Genomic DNA, 14,540 nt, shown 5'->3' on the forward strand with positions numbered 1-14,540 from the left:
AATTCAGGAGGCTTTCCCGGTGAGAGACAACTTTCGGAGACGACTTGAAATGGAAAAGCTGAAGACGTGAGTTGAGAAAAAGCAAGTAAAAGGCTCAACTAAATTCGTCTCTCGGGATTACCCTACGGAAAACCGCCCACTTCCTCTCAAATCGCCGAGATGGCTGCAGCCACGACTCCCCATGCAAGGGCATTTTCGTCCAAAAAATTTGAAACTCACTCCGTTCACATCCGTTACAGGGTTTGGGGGTTTGAAAAACATAGAGTTTAAAAGGAGGGGGATTTTGGGGATTGCAAAACTAACGGGGTGTTTTTGGCAATTTTACAAACTTAAAGGGTTTTTTTGGCAATTTCCACTTTAATCTATTAACATTATATTTTGTATTTCGGTTTATTAGTATTATATTTTATATGTAAGCCTTGATATAACTTATGTATTTTGTTTAAAAAAATATTTTTTAATTTTTCTGAAGCCATTAAAAATTTTTCATCCTAGCTAGTCCAACTCCCTATTTTTTTTTTTTTAGATTTTTAATTTTAATGAAATTCTTTGCGCTTTCAAGGTTTTTGAAGGGAGGATGGGTATATAATTTTAAAAAACTATTGAAATTAAAAAATATTTTACAAAATCAGACTGAAAAGAGATGGTAAAAATTAGAATTATTTTTTAATCAAAGTAGAAAATAATTTCTCTTTAAGTAAATATAAAAAAAATTGACAGAATTATGTGATTCATCTCATTTATATTAGCCCACTCCACTCATATTAAAATTACCAATTAAAAAAAAATATTTAGGGGTTTTTGGCATGAACTTTAATAAGTTTAGATTAGTTTTTAATTTTTAATTTTTTGATAAGTAGTAATTACAAACTTTAAAGATTCACATAAATCATACTAATCTAATAAAAACACTTGAGTCTCGTGACATATGGCAATCTAATGCACTAACGGTGATTGTCTTATTTTTTAAAATTTAGTAGAAAAAACTTACTCAATATTTAATAATTTTATATTGATAAAACATTAAAAATAATTAAAAATTCAAAATGAAAATAAACAAGATGGATTCTTATTTCTTGGAATAGAACTTTTTTATTTTTTCCATGCTAAAAATATATTTCTCAAGCCACCACCGCCCATTAAATTAATAAGAACACGTGAAGATACACGGGTTTGAACAATGGTACATTGAATGGCATTCATATGCATTTTAATCACATTTCCTAATCCAAAATGAAAATAAAAATAACAAGAACTCCATCTTTTATTTAAAATAAAAAATCATTAATATCAAAACAAAATAAATAAAAAAAAAACAGAAAATATAACTAAAATTTTATAATATCTAGCAAATATCATTCCTAGATGTGTTACCATTAAAAAAAGAGTCATTCTTAATGGTCTCTTTTGGTGGTTCTTCAACAAATCTAAGAAAATTATAAACAAAACCTCCGGCCACTGCCCCAATCACTGGTCCTACAATATACACCCAAATGTCCTTAAAATTATGCATTATAATAGCTGGTCCAATACTCCTTGCAGGATTCATTGATGCTCCTGATATTGGCCTAATCAAATAATTAACACACATTAATTAAATAAAATAAAATAAAATAAAATAAATAAAATTATATTTCAATTTCAAACCAATTAAATCATTGAAAACATATAAAGTGTATGTACCCTCCAACAAAGACATTCAGTAATATTGTTGATCCAACAACAATTCCACCTAGTTCTCCAATCTGCAGAAAAAAAGTAAAAAAATCAAAACTGCTAATTAATTAAACTTAAAAAATTACTGCAGGAAAAAAAGAATATTAATTAATGTGGGAAAATTTTTGAATACTGACTGCTCTGTCATCAGTTCCCACACTGCAGACATTGAACATCAAGAGAAAAGTGATTATAAACTCCATGCAAAATGATTGCATTGCTGTCCCAGCAGGAACAGTTCCAAAGAATTGTATTGGCTTTGGATCTAATAACAAGAACAGCACTCCACTTGCCAATATAGATCCTATCATTTGTGCACATACATAGAATGGCAACTGCATACATACATATATATATATATATACATAATTAGATTAAAATAAGTAAATAATAAATTGGAGATATATAAATGCATGGTGAGAAGTGAATCAATTACCTCTTTGAAAGGAAATCTCTTGAGAAGAGTGAAAGCTGTAGTTACTGCAGGATTAAAATGACCACCAGAAACATGTCCCAAAGAGTAAACCATGACCATTACAATTGATCCCCAGATTATACAAATGCCTGGAAATGTGATGGTTCCATCCTTTTTGTTTAATATCACAGATCCACATCCTGCAAAAACTATAAAAAAGGTCCCTATTGCTTCTGCAACCATCTGAAGAATAGTAAATGATCAGAAGTCAATGTTAATATTATACAGTGAAAAAAAATTTAAAAACAATTAATAAATGTGATCAAGATAACCTTTTGAGCAACAAGAATGATGTCAGGAGAGAAGAGGCTGCCATTGTGAGGAGAAGAGTAAGATGGTTTGATTTGCTCCACTCTTCTTAGATCTTCTTCTTGGATTTGATCAAATGGGGAAGACATTGATTAATGCTAGTTTCTTTTCTGTTGATTGTTTCTCCTTTTTTTTGGCTGTAGATGTGGAGTTTTTGGAGGTTTGTGATGCAACAATAAGTTCCTGTGTTTGTGAGGATTTGTTTGGAAATTCTATCTATTTAATTTTTTTTATATAGTGGATTAATCACAGTTTTATTAAATAATTTTATCTGTTTAATTAAGTTTAAATTTTATCTCAAAAATTTAAAAATTTAATAATTAATCTATATGTATATATATATCTTGTCAAACTTATAAATTAGTTTTTAGACTTATAAATTTTTAGATAAATACCAAATCTCATATATGCATATATTTATATATATTAAGACATTGAGATTCAAACCACCCTCTGAATATATATATATATATATATTATATGTTTGTATAATTAATCCATGTTGCATTAGCATTTACTAAGAAAAGGATATATTATAAAGGATGAGCGTGACTGCTAGGGTAAACTAATAAAGAGATAAGATGCATGCAGCCATCCAAGACCAAGCCAAAATAAAAAAGTCAATAAACTCAAAGTTTTGCGGCTTTAATTTGCGTGTCTTTTAAAAAGTCAAAGGAGAACAGTTCTAGCTAGTCAATATTAACCTTCATGTACACATGCATATATACACATATACACACTAGAAAAGAAATACAAAGCTCTCTATTGCATTTCAATCAAACAAAAGTAAACCAAGTATGGGAGCTATAACCACACAAGTTTACAAGAGTTTGGAGTCATATTGGAGGCATAGAAACTACAAGAGGATTGAAGAGTCACCGGAGAAGAAGAAGAGAGAAGTCCGGCTAGGCGATGGACGGCGAAGCCATCGCCCGAGAGTAAAGGTGGCAAGGCTAACTTTTAGATTACAGGTGAGGGTGTTATCTCCGGTGAGATTGTTAACCAAACTAAGAGATGTTTATGTTAGTAGTATGCTGGCTTTCGCCGGAGAAAAGAAGAGGTTACCGAGGTCAGTGACGAAGAAGGAGAGTAGTGGTGGAGAGCTAGGACAGGCCATTCCTAAGGCTCTAAAGAAGGGTTCAGTGAGAGGAGACTTTGAGAGGAAGATGATGATTCATATATATAATAGTCTTGTTGCTCCTAGAGAGCTTGATAAGTCTTGTGTTAGTGTTGTTAGAGCTGTTAATTAATTAAGTCTTTAAGTATAAGGGTTAATTACTTTGTTGTATCATTTCATGTGGGTGTGCTCTTGCAGAGATATGGTGAATAATTATGAGCATCATTTGTAACATGTTTTGGTTTTCAAGTTGTATATTTGTTTCTTTGTTTTGTTCATCTTCATAATGAGAAGATTAATTACAAAGTTTTATGTGTGTGTTTGCATATATATATATATATAAAGTGGCCATTTCATGATAAATACCTTTTTAATTTGTTGATTGGTAAATAATTTTTAGAAGAAGAGTTGTTTGTTGTATCATTTTATGCGTGTATTGTAGAGATGGCAAATAATTAATTAAGGTCATGATTTGTAACAATGTTTTTGGTTTTCTATGGTGTTTAATTGTTGGTTTGTTTTATTGGTCTTCATAATGAGAAGATTAACAAAGTTTAAACATATTTTGTGTGAATGTGTATATAAGTTCAACATTAAGTTAGAAGAGAGAGAGAGATTTGTTTTGGTTTTCAAATTAAGTTATATAATTACATGTTTAAAATTGTATAAGCATATATCAGTAGGAAAAACTTTGTTTTTTGGATAGCAAATTATTTAATTTATTTTCCTCAAGATAGGTTAGTATCTTAAAAAAAAATGATAAACCACAACCTATTGATCCACAATTTTTAATTGAAATATTATTAGATCTACTATTTAATTTTATGATTCTTGCTTCAAAAATATCATGTCTGATGTTGCCTTATGTATTTAATTCGCATTTAATAAATATCAATGCTTAATTGAAGAGAAAAAGATGGCTAACCAAAACATTGCAACTTCATAAATTTTATTCAGATCATGATTGATCTTCATAAATCTGACTTTCTTATTTAATTAACCATTAAATTAGATAAGACATACTTCAACTAAGATTAAAAAGAAGCATAGAACATATTAGTCATACTTTATAAAAAGCAAATATATTATTGTATATGGGTCTAATTGTCCGATCAACTAGACCGATAATTTTCTTTCTTTTTTTAAGTAAAAGTTTCATAATTATATCAAGTTGTTGGCAAATTGATTGCATCTAATTGTCCAACATTGAAGTTTGATAAAAAATGAAAATATAAAATAATTAAAATTTACAGGCAAATAAACTTTTGCTTTCATCCTAGTCATCAATCATTATATTCAAGTAGACATAGAAAAAATAAATCTTCACATTCTCTTTTCCTTTTCTCTATTCCATTCAATTCTAACAAATTTTTAGTCAAGTCTATTCATTCCAAATTCCGAAATTTAAACTCAAATTTAGAAATTTGGGGCAGTCTTTGGACAGATTTGAGGCATAATTAAAAATTTTTGTTTTTATTTTATCTATTTATTTATTTAATAAATATGATGAACATATATATAATTAAGGATGTGCGCACAAACAAATGATTGAACTTCTGATTGTGTATGTACTCCCATAAAATTGATCATATGGGTTTGGATTATAAATTAACTTGCACCTATAACTAATAACTAGAATAAAAATAATTAGCTTTATGTCTTATTTTGTAAACACTTATTTTATAATTTTTAAAAGCCAAAAATGAGGTGTTAATGTGACACTTCACCAAAAGTTATAAATGAAGGCATTGTATTATCCATTGACCAATTCAAATCAATATCATTCCAAAATTTTGGATTTATATATTTATATCACTTTGATAATGATGTTGCATTGTATCTATATATCTATCTATATCTCTACCTATTTATATAACTTAATTCATACGTAAAAGAAAAAGAAAAGATAAAAAAAATGTCAAAGATGTGCATTTATTTTTAAATAAAAAGCTCGATGAACACGAATGCTCCACGTTAAATTCAAACTGTAATTTTCAAAAATTAGATGATAAAATACTCTAAAAAAATGTTATTTTATAAAATAAATAGTTTTAATTTTTTTATCATTCATTAAGTTTATAAATTTTCTAAACATAAAAGAAAAAGAAAAGATAAAAAAATGTCAAAGATGTGCATTCATTTTTAAATAAATTTTACTAATATGCCCTAAAATATCAATTATATGATCTGAGGTTTTTCGAGATCGGGACCGTGATCGACTCGGGAGAAGGGTAGGGGTCAGGGTCGAGGGTTCAGCCCAGGGTTGAGCCAGGGGTTGAGCAGTCGATAATTTTTTTATTAAAAAAATAATATAATTTTTTTAGTTATATATAATTAAAAAAATTAAATATTGAAGAATAAAAAATAAAAAAAATAAAAAAACATGATTTTTAAAAAAATTTAAGTGAGTATTTTTATATAAATAAATATTGAAGTACACCACATTAAAAATGTAAAAATACACCCAATAACATAATAATAAAAATAATATAAAATTAATTGAGAAGCATAAAAATATTCACAAAGAAATACACAACTAAAAAAATTCATTAAAAAATTAAAATAAAAATATTCCCTTGGTCTCTCCCTTTCTTAGTTTTTATAATTTTTACATTATAACCCCCTAAACATTAATATATTATAAAAAAATAAAATAAGAATTAAAAAAATTGGTGCAAACCCGGGTTGATGACCCGTAGGGTCACTCGGTTCGATCGCCCTGGGTTCTTGGGTTCAACCCCGGTTTTATCAAAATCCGGTTTATATATTGAACCGGACCGGTTTTAAGGCCGGGTCCGGGTCAACCCGGTCCGACCGCCCGGTCCGGTCCGGGTCTGAAAACACTGATATGATGAGATAACAAGTAAACAAAAAATAAATTTTACAAGGGTATAATAGTAATTATATATATATATATAGAAAGATATATATATATATACACACATCTATAGGTTTTTAGTCATAGCGATCAAGAAAATGACATTTAAGAAGAAATTTATGAACACTTGCAACTCCAAGCATGTGACTTGGTCAAAATCTCAATAATTTGACCAAGACTCACCATTCCAAGTCAACAAATACAACCTCCACATGATAATTAATAAACATGAACCCTTGATCATTCTTATAAAACCCCAACAAAGAGTCCACTAGTCTCTCATCTCATCTTCTACACTACTTAGCCATCTCAATATACCATGACTTCTCAAGTCTTCACTGGCTTACAGTCCTACTGGCGCCGGAAAACTTATCAAAAGCTCGAAAACTCTTCGTACTCTTCGAAGAAGAAGCTACCTGTAATTATACTCGGCGAAGGCCGGCATCGGTGTTGGAAGTTGAAGACGGTGTCTCGAAGAGTTTGTAGACTGAGATTGAAGGTTGTTTCTCCTGTCAAACTGTTTCTCAGGCTAAGGGATGCTTATGTTAATGCCATGCTAGTTTTAGCTGGTGAGAAAAAGAGCCCAACTGCACCATTGACAGCAGCAGCAGCAGCAAAGAAGAAGAAGAAAACTAATAGTGTTTATCAGGTCTTTAAGATTAGTAAGTCTTGTACTGAGTTTGAGAGAAGGATGATGATTCATATCTATAGTCATCTTGTGGCTCCAAGTTAATTATTAGATATATATATAGTGATTGTAATAAGTTTGATGAACTGTAAATAAGTTAATTTTGTTTCCTTGTTTGTTTAAGTGTATGGATATATTGTATGATTATCAAGAAAGCAAATTAAATGGTAAATTGAGTTTTTTTGTGGATTAATTAATTGAAATTATCTTAAATGAAGTCATTAGTCAATTGAATTAAGGAGTAAATTTGGAAATCTTGGAAGAAAAAAGAATTAAATAATTTGAAGAAATGTTTACATTTCATTGAGAATTTAAAAATAATTTCATATTTTATATTTAGTATTGTTTAAAAAAAAAATGTAATTTTGTTTCATGGTTTATCCATTTTTATAAAAAAAATAATAATTTAATAAAATGTGAGGAGTTGGTAAGTAATTTCGCCTTTTTTGGGGTCTTGAAGAGAAAAAATGAAAAGGAAATCCTCTTTAGTGTGTGTGCGCGAACGAGAGCGAAAAGGGGATTAGGGTTTCAACCAGTTCTTCAATTTGATGCAAATTCGCAAGGGTTTATAGTTCAAATGAATCAAAAATTCGTCTTTAACGATCTATTTCTGTTCTATTTCAGGATGGCAGCGGAATTTTGTAGAGATGGAGTAGTGTCATCACTCTGGTGTAAATTGAAGATGCTGGAAGTTCCAATTGATCCAGTTATGGAGTCAATATCCTTGGGATTTTGCATGGCAATGAGGGTAATCCATCTTTAATGTTCTTCCTTTGGTTTGTTTGTATAGTTTCTTTTATTTATATGGCCATTTAGGTTTAGAAGCCCCTTTTGCATCTCTTTTGCTCTTTCTATTCGGATTTGTTTCTAATTAGGATCCTGTTGTTCTAATTTCCTTGATTCTGTATCTTGTTTTAGGATTTTTTTTTTTAATTAAACTGTTAAATGTTTATGTTTTATTTGGCCAGTTAACTGAGTTATGAATTGTTTTCGTTGAATGACTAGATGTGAAAATAGTCTGATCTTGCAAAAGGATGTAATATCTTTGATTTCTTTCTTCCTTATGGATATCGAATGCAATATATGAATAACTTAGATATTGTTTGACATCCATCTTTTATCTTGATTCCTGCTGTTTCATTTGATTGAAAAAAATGAAAATTGCAATTATTTTATGTTTCCTCATGGTTGAAAGAATTTAATGGCTACTCCCTTGAGAGAAATTGTTGTGGTGAATGAAATGATGCAAAATATGAGGACCTTAAGACTTCATTTCTTGTTCCTTTTGGATATTGGGTGTAAGAACTCCATTTCTTATTTCACTCTTTGGGAAATGTAAACTTCCCACTTTCTAATGTTTCCTTTTGCTACTGTATGGAACAGCTGCTTACACAGAAATTGAGTTCCTTGGAAGGAATTGTTTTGTTGAATGGCATGATGTATAACTCATCAAATCTTCTTAAGGTGGACAGAAAATTCCTTTTTTTAAATCTTCCCCATGAGATTATATGTTATGGTGTTGATCTAGAGAATAGTTGATGACTAATGCATTAATTTGAATGCCACCTTCTCAGCTTGTCAGAAACCAAGTAAAGCAAAGCCCTGACATAATCAGGATAAAGGGATTTGTGAAAATGATTATGTGGATATTGTTTGTCTTCATTACCGGTCGATTCCCTAATATTACTATATTGCACTTCCATTTTGATATCCTTCACTTTTAGGGGATTGTCTACCAATAAATCATTACATTAGCATGTGTTTTGACTTAAGAATAGGATATTATCGGTGGGGAAGTTCTATCCCAGTATTTTATCCATTTGACCTCTTGAAATCCTTTCTTCTCTTAAAATTCTCAGTGAGTGTAATCTTGTATTTTTTTTTTCACAAAAACATTTTTAGCAATTGATACACAGTTAAGATGCAACAAAACTCAAAATGTGAATATACTTATTTCTATTTTTGTTAGTTTTTGAACACTCAAGAACCTTGTTAGTGAATGTGATTATGTACTTAAATTTAAGATGAATTTTATAAAATCCTTAAATATGATTAAAGGAGTAAGAGTCAGAAATGGAAAGACAATAAATGAGGGGGTAAATGTCTTGTGGCATTTGTGATGATTCTATTCTCCCTCACCTTATACTTATCTGTATTTCGTCTATAAAATGCCACCTTGCACTTGTACTTGTGTGTGAAACCTTGATTTTCTCTCCTTTGCTTCTTCCAATTTTTCCCATGGATGGTAGGGTGGGAGTCCATGGCCTCCCTACTGGCTTTAAGGTTATGGTTGTTGATGATGATCTACAAAGCCTAGAGGTCGTTGAGGGGAGGCTCTTGGAACGTGGTTATGTAGGTAAACTGTTGCATGAGAACCAAGTTCGTGGTGGTAGCATCAAGGGCTTATCAGTCAGATGTTTTGCATGCTTATGTTCTTTTTGGTTTTTTCCATCTTCTTTTCAATCAATTTTGATTTTATCCTCTTAGTTCTTCTATTCACCTGAAATTTTCTTTTTATATAACTCTGATGTTAGAAAGCTTCAGGTGCTTGTTTCCAATTTTGCTTCTTTTTCAGGTTCTGCAGCAGTTTTGCTTTAGGTGAAGTCCCTCGTTATTCTATCCCTTTCAATCCCCTTTCAATTCTATCTCATGTTTTGATCCTTTTAAGGATTCAGTCTTTGTTTTATAAGATTTCGAATCATCGCTCTTGTCGTTTTCGGCACGTCATTTTTTTATTCTTTGTGGGGTGGTTTGTGTAAGGATTTAAATAGAATGTCTTTGAGATCTTTATCAGGCAACATGTGATAATGTCTTTTTTTTTAATCTCATTTACTGCTTGAAATGTTTAATTTCCATTGTTTTTCTGCAACTACTTCTGATTATTGTTATTTTTTTCCTTTCTGAGTTTTTTGGGATTTTTCCAGGCTTTGAGATCTTTATCAGGCAAGATGCGATAATGTCTTTTTTTTTTAATTTCATATACTGCTTGAAATGTTTAATTTTCATTGTTTTTCTGCTACTACTTCTGATTATTGTTATTTTTTTTCCTTTCTGGGTTTTTTGGGATTTTTCAGGCTTTGAGATCTTTATTAGGCAAGATGCGATAATGTCTTCTTTTTTTTTTTAATCTTATATACTGCTTGAAATGTTTAATTTCCATTGTTTTTCTGCTACTACTTCTGATTATTTCTTTTTTATTTTTTTTCCTTTCTGGGTTTTTTGGGATTTTTCCAGGCTTTCTGTGGTTGACCTCGAGTTTCTTCAATGCTTATTCAAGTAATAAATGTGGAGTGATAAGAGTTTGCTGTCTTTTCCTATATAGTCAGATTAGTGTCTACCAATTGATGGTCAAATATGCAACAGATGACATGCTTTCTAAATGCACTATGAACTGTTGACAAGTGTTACTTGAACATGAGGGTTTCCCTTAGACCTGATAGAAGAGCATAAATAAGTTTGACATCAATTTGACTTGTTATTCTTGTTATTAACTACTTTGTCATTTTTATTCATTGCCGAACTTTTTAATTGCAGTCACTTCATGCAAGAGCTCGACTGAAGCTCTTTCTACTTTACAAGGGAACAATGTTGTGCCTGATCTTGTCCTGGCTGAAGTTCACCTGTCTGGTGTGAGTGGCTTAGAGCTGATCTCACGGATGAAGTTTGATTTTGAACTTCCAGTAATTTGTATGTGTAGCATTGAAAAATGTTCATACCAATTTATAGCTGTCTCTTCTTAAAATAATAATAATAATAATAATGATGATAATGAAATATTTTTCTTGACACTCTTGTTAATTTCACCATGTAGCAATGTGCTTTGATGGTAACCCAGTGATCATGTCTCAAGCTCTTAGCCAAGGAGCTTCTTTTCATTTGACAAAGCCATTGACTGATGCGGGCCTTGAGACCATATGGCAACATGTGTGGAAGAAGAAAGCCAAGGTGATGAATGTCAGAGCAAATATCAATCGTCTTCCAGCTAAGAGAAAGAACAACAACAGTGATAATAATGTTGGTACCAATCTGGAAAAGCAAACTGGGCAAAAAAAGAATCGCATACTTTGGGATTCTGATCTCCATCAGAGGTTCCTTGTTGCTGTCACATTACTTGGAGATAGTAAGGCCGCGTGAGATAAGATTTAAGTGCTTTGTCTTGGTGAAGTTGAACTTACATGTTTAATCTCTTCTCCCTATTTCTGTTATTTTCTGCACAGATTGTGTTCCTCGAAGAATACTTGATCTGATGAATGTTGATGGCCTGACTGTAAAGCATGTCGGGAGTCACCTCCAGGTGTGTTATCATTTTCTTGTGTTTCACTTGCATTCTCTAAATGTGAATGCATTAATTTATCTCCATCTTGAGTTGCATTTTATACAAGCACTGAATATTCCCCCTTAAACTAGGCTTATCCTTGCACGATGCATAGATAAATTCATGTTGGAGAAAACTGATATCTATATGAAAGAGAGCTTATATCTGAAGGCCTCCAATTAGTTTTAGAGTCCCAAATTCGTGATATATATATAAAAAAAAAAAAAAACCTTCATGAAGCCACTAGTTTTGAATTTTACACATTCCAAATGCTATAGATTAACTGCTTAATTTTATACGCAGAAACATAGAAAACGTGTTCAGCGAGCAGCACTTGTGGATGACATCTCTGAGCTGCCAACAGAAGTAACAGGACGCATACCTACAACTTTATTTATGCGAAGGACTGCTTCCCCCGGCCAATCATTCTACAGGCCACAGAATCTTGATATAATCCCGAATGTTGCTGCTGTGACAGAGAATGATGGTTCTTCTTTGGAGTCATTGCCTTTGATTGAGGCTGCTCAAAGGAACCTTGTGCAGAAAATGCTGTATGACCAACTCAAGCAAGCACATGATTTTGGAATTGGAAGACGCAAAAATAACCATTGCCATCCACCTTCAAATTCTGGCGTTGTTCCTCTTCAATCAGATGTTCGAAACGATGCAACACACCAACAAAATGTTTTCCCAATCAATCAGGTGTACCAACAAAATGTCTGCTTCTCGAATAATGGTAACAACGCCGAGCTGAACTGGGAACCAAGCCCCAATCCTTCACTGCAAAACAACTATAATAGCACTTTACTGCAAAACCAAGACTACAGTGACAACAATTTGTTCCTCAACCACACAGCTGAAATGCAGAATGTCTATGGATCGGCAATCGGATTTGGCTCATATCAAGTTCCACCTAACATACCAAAAGAACCCTTCCCACTGCAAGCGCAAGAATTGAACATTACAGAAGATGCTGGCATGCTGCAAACCTTACTCAACTTACCAGAATTTGCTCAAAACAATATTTTTGCAGGTGAGAGCTCCCGGAGAGTGAATTGTCCTGTAGTTGAGTCTCCAAATCCTGATGCTATTTACCAGAATGAAGAGGTAGACTTTGCTCTCAATAATCACTCAAACATTGAAGGTGCACTGGGAGTGCACAGTTTGAGGGAAGATTATGTCTCTGATCTTCCTGCCAATGTGAATCCCGTTCAACAGCAAACTGCAGAGAACATCAATAAGATTATCGGAGCGAGCTCATCAGCAGAGAAAGCAATTGATGATTGTGTTTCAGGTTTTGATCCGAGCATCAGTGAGGACCTGTTCCAGCTGCTGAATGATCTCTAGCTTCAAAGTCATTAACAATGTTATAGAATAAATAGCTAGCTTATGTGTAGTTAGCAATTATGCATAAACTAGTGCATCTCCAATGGAGATGATAGAAGCATTTCCCTGTTCATGTTTGCAGGTGTGACATTGTGAAAATTTATTGCTATGATTTTAATTCTACCTTGCTGATTCTACCTTGCTGAAAATTTATTGCTATTATTATTTTTTTGAAAAAAATGTGGATAAACCAGCACTTTTATCGAAATAAGAAAGGATACGATGAGACGATCCCTCTCACCGGGAGGTGAGGAACAAAAACTAAGTACAACATAACAACAACGTACTGAAAAACGAGGAAAAGCTCAAAAGATAAAAAGTCGGATGCATTTGAAAAACACCGTCCCTGGATCATCGAGCTCGTCCCAATCGGATAGGTGTAGGGACTACTCCTGTGTTACATCTGGATCTTGATCGCCAGAATGAGTGGAGACTCTGGCACTAAGGAAATTGAGAGAGCGCTTGATTCGTAGGGATGCCTCGGAAAGAGATTGCGTTACTACGGTAAGCTAAAGAAAAACCAAGAGAACAGACGATGTTAGCGATTTAAAAAAATAATAGTGTAGAAAGCGGTAAAAGTATTAAGTTGAAAAAAATACGGGTATTTCGCTCAATCCAGGATATTCCATAAGATCGCTCGGAGATGAAATCCCGGATGCATCGAGTTGAAGATTAATGGATGGTAACCGGTAGTCCAGAGCGAGGGATAGATTGTGGAGGGAAGATTGGGTCAAAGAGTTGAAGAAAAAAATGCCCGGATTCGGGTTTGAGAAGGTGCAATTAAGAAAAAAAGATGATCAAGGTCCCTCCGAGGCATTGTGGCATAAAAACACAAGTATCGGAGGTGTTTTGAAAGTTGCACCTTCTTTTGAAAAAGATTTGTAAGAGTGAGAATTTTTATCCTCTCCAAAGAAACCAGAGAAAAAAAGTTATTTTGCTAGGACTACGAGTTTTCCAGAAATGCGAGTAGAGTGGACTACGCAATCCACCGTCAATAAGGAATTTGTAAAAGGATTTGACAGTGAACTTCCCATTTTTTTCCAAAACCCAGTTAGGAGAATCGTCCTGGTTTAATTTTATTGCTATTATTTTAATTCTACATTGTGAAAATTTATTGCTATGATTTTAATACCTCTTTCCCGCAAGTTACGGATTTTTGTTCAACTCCAAAGTTTATTTTATTTTATTTTATTTTAATTGGGACAAATGCCACAACCATTGTTAAACTTGTGTGCGAGTCATGCACAAGCCGGGATTTGAATGCCCAGTCCTTGTATTCATGCAGGGTGTGGGTCAGCTAACCCGGCGGAACGGGATCCAGCTGATTAAAGCTTGAGCTTTTCTCAACCTGTGACCTAGTGAGTTAACCCGCCAGGTTACTAGGTCTCTGTCCATAGAGTTGGGTCTCCGGTGGGTCGACTTTATTATTATTATTATATATATATATTTTTAATTTACTAACAATCACGGGCTTTGGCAAGAATGGAACACCATGGGCCATGATCTCTTGCTCATGTAGAGAAGCTCTAACCAATTGAGCTACGCATGCTTGTGGTCACATTGTTACTAAACATTATAAAAACAATTTATCATTTAACATCACAATCCTTTTATAAATATTATTCACTTCCATTATTAATATTATTCAAAATAAGT

The 14,540-nt window shown here is 32.5% G+C and overlaps 4 protein-coding genes across 7 annotated transcripts; 3 read left to right on the top strand and 1 right to left on the bottom strand.

Moving 5' to 3' along the window:
• Positions 1 to 1,345: 1,345 nt before the first annotated feature.
• LOC120280466 (probable aquaporin NIP-type) lies at positions 1,346 to 2,589 on the bottom strand. Its single transcript, XM_039287319.1, has 5 exons — positions 2,464 to 2,589; positions 2,153 to 2,374; positions 1,854 to 2,051; positions 1,684 to 1,745; positions 1,346 to 1,568 (listed from the first exon to the last, which is right to left on the bottom strand). The coding sequence occupies exons 1-5, from the start codon at positions 2,587 to 2,589 to the stop codon at positions 1,346 to 1,348; spliced, it is 831 nt and encodes a 276-aa protein (XP_039143253.1).
• A 679-nt stretch (positions 2,590 to 3,268) lies between these two features.
• LOC120280975 lies at positions 3,269 to 3,882 on the top strand. Its single transcript, XM_039287935.1, has one exon. The coding sequence runs from the start codon at positions 3,298 to 3,300 to the stop codon at positions 3,748 to 3,750; it is 453 nt and encodes a 150-aa protein (XP_039143869.1). The 5' UTR covers positions 3,269 to 3,297; the 3' UTR covers positions 3,751 to 3,882.
• A 2,895-nt stretch (positions 3,883 to 6,777) lies between these two features.
• LOC120280964 lies at positions 6,778 to 7,361 on the top strand. The gene has a single exon (XM_039287927.1). It carries the CDS (start codon positions 6,815 to 6,817, stop codon positions 7,226 to 7,228), a length of 414 nt encoding a protein of 137 aa, XP_039143861.1. The 5' UTR covers positions 6,778 to 6,814; the 3' UTR covers positions 7,229 to 7,361.
• A 279-nt stretch (positions 7,362 to 7,640) lies between these two features.
• LOC120280596 lies at positions 7,641 to 13,021 on the top strand. 4 transcript variants are annotated; one of them, XM_039287472.1, is made up of 6 exons: positions 7,641 to 7,931; positions 8,567 to 8,647; positions 10,718 to 10,812; positions 10,995 to 11,303; positions 11,401 to 11,477; positions 11,802 to 13,021. In XM_039287472.1, the coding sequence occupies exons 4-6, from the start codon at positions 10,997 to 10,999 to the stop codon at positions 12,843 to 12,845; spliced, it is 1,428 nt and encodes a 475-aa protein (XP_039143406.1). In that variant the 5' UTR covers positions 7,641 to 7,931; positions 8,567 to 8,647; positions 10,718 to 10,812; positions 10,995 to 10,996; the 3' UTR covers positions 12,846 to 13,021. The 4 variants fall into 4 exon arrangements, with proteins under 4 accessions (XP_039143406.1, XP_039143405.1, XP_039143404.1 ...); XM_039287470.1 differs by having other exon boundaries at positions 7,642 to 7,931; positions 10,718 to 10,870; XM_039287471.1 differs by lacking the exon at positions 8,567 to 8,647.
• The last annotated feature ends 1,519 nt before the right edge of the window (positions 13,022 to 14,540 follow it).

The sequence above is a fragment of the Dioscorea cayenensis genome, chromosome 17 (genome assembly GCF_009730915.1).
Source record: "Dioscorea cayenensis subsp. rotundata cultivar TDr96_F1 chromosome 17, TDr96_F1_v2_PseudoChromosome.rev07_lg8_w22 25.fasta, whole genome shotgun sequence".
Lineage (NCBI taxonomy): Eukaryota > Viridiplantae > Streptophyta > Magnoliopsida > Dioscoreales > Dioscoreaceae > Dioscorea > Dioscorea cayenensis.

What these genes read in the sequence shown, in the direction of transcription:
- LOC120280466 (XM_039287319.1), bottom strand. Translation starts at nt 2,589, where the DNA reads ATGTCTTCCCCATTTGATCAAATCCAAGAAGAAGATCTAAGAAGAGTG. An exon ending in AGAGATTTCCTTTCAAAGAG is followed by an intron (nt 2,052 to 2,152) that starts GTAATTGATTCA and finishes GTATGTATGCAG; the next exon opens with TTGCCATTCTATGTATGTGC. An exon ending in CTGAATGTCTTTGTTGGAGG is followed by an intron (nt 1,569 to 1,683) that starts GTACATACACTT and finishes TTATTTGATTAG; the next exon opens with GCCAATATCAGGAGCATCAA.
- LOC120280975 (XM_039287935.1), top strand. Translation starts at nt 3,298, where the DNA reads ATGGGAGCTATAACCACACAAGTTTACAAGAGTTTGGAGTCATATTGG.
- LOC120280964 (XM_039287927.1), top strand. Translation starts at nt 6,815, where the DNA reads ATGACTTCTCAAGTCTTCACTGGCTTACAGTCCTACTGGCGCCGGAAA.
- LOC120280596 (XM_039287470.1), top strand. Translation starts at nt 10,840, where the DNA reads ATGAAGTTTGATTTTGAACTTCCAGTAATTT. An exon ending in TTTTGAACTTCCAGTAATTT is followed by an intron (nt 10,871 to 10,994) that starts GTATGTGTAGCA and finishes TTCACCATGTAG; the next exon opens with CAATGTGCTTTGATGGTAAC. An exon ending in TGTCACATTACTTGGAGATA is followed by an intron (nt 11,304 to 11,400) that starts GTAAGGCCGCGT and finishes TTTTCTGCACAG; the next exon opens with ATTGTGTTCCTCGAAGAATA.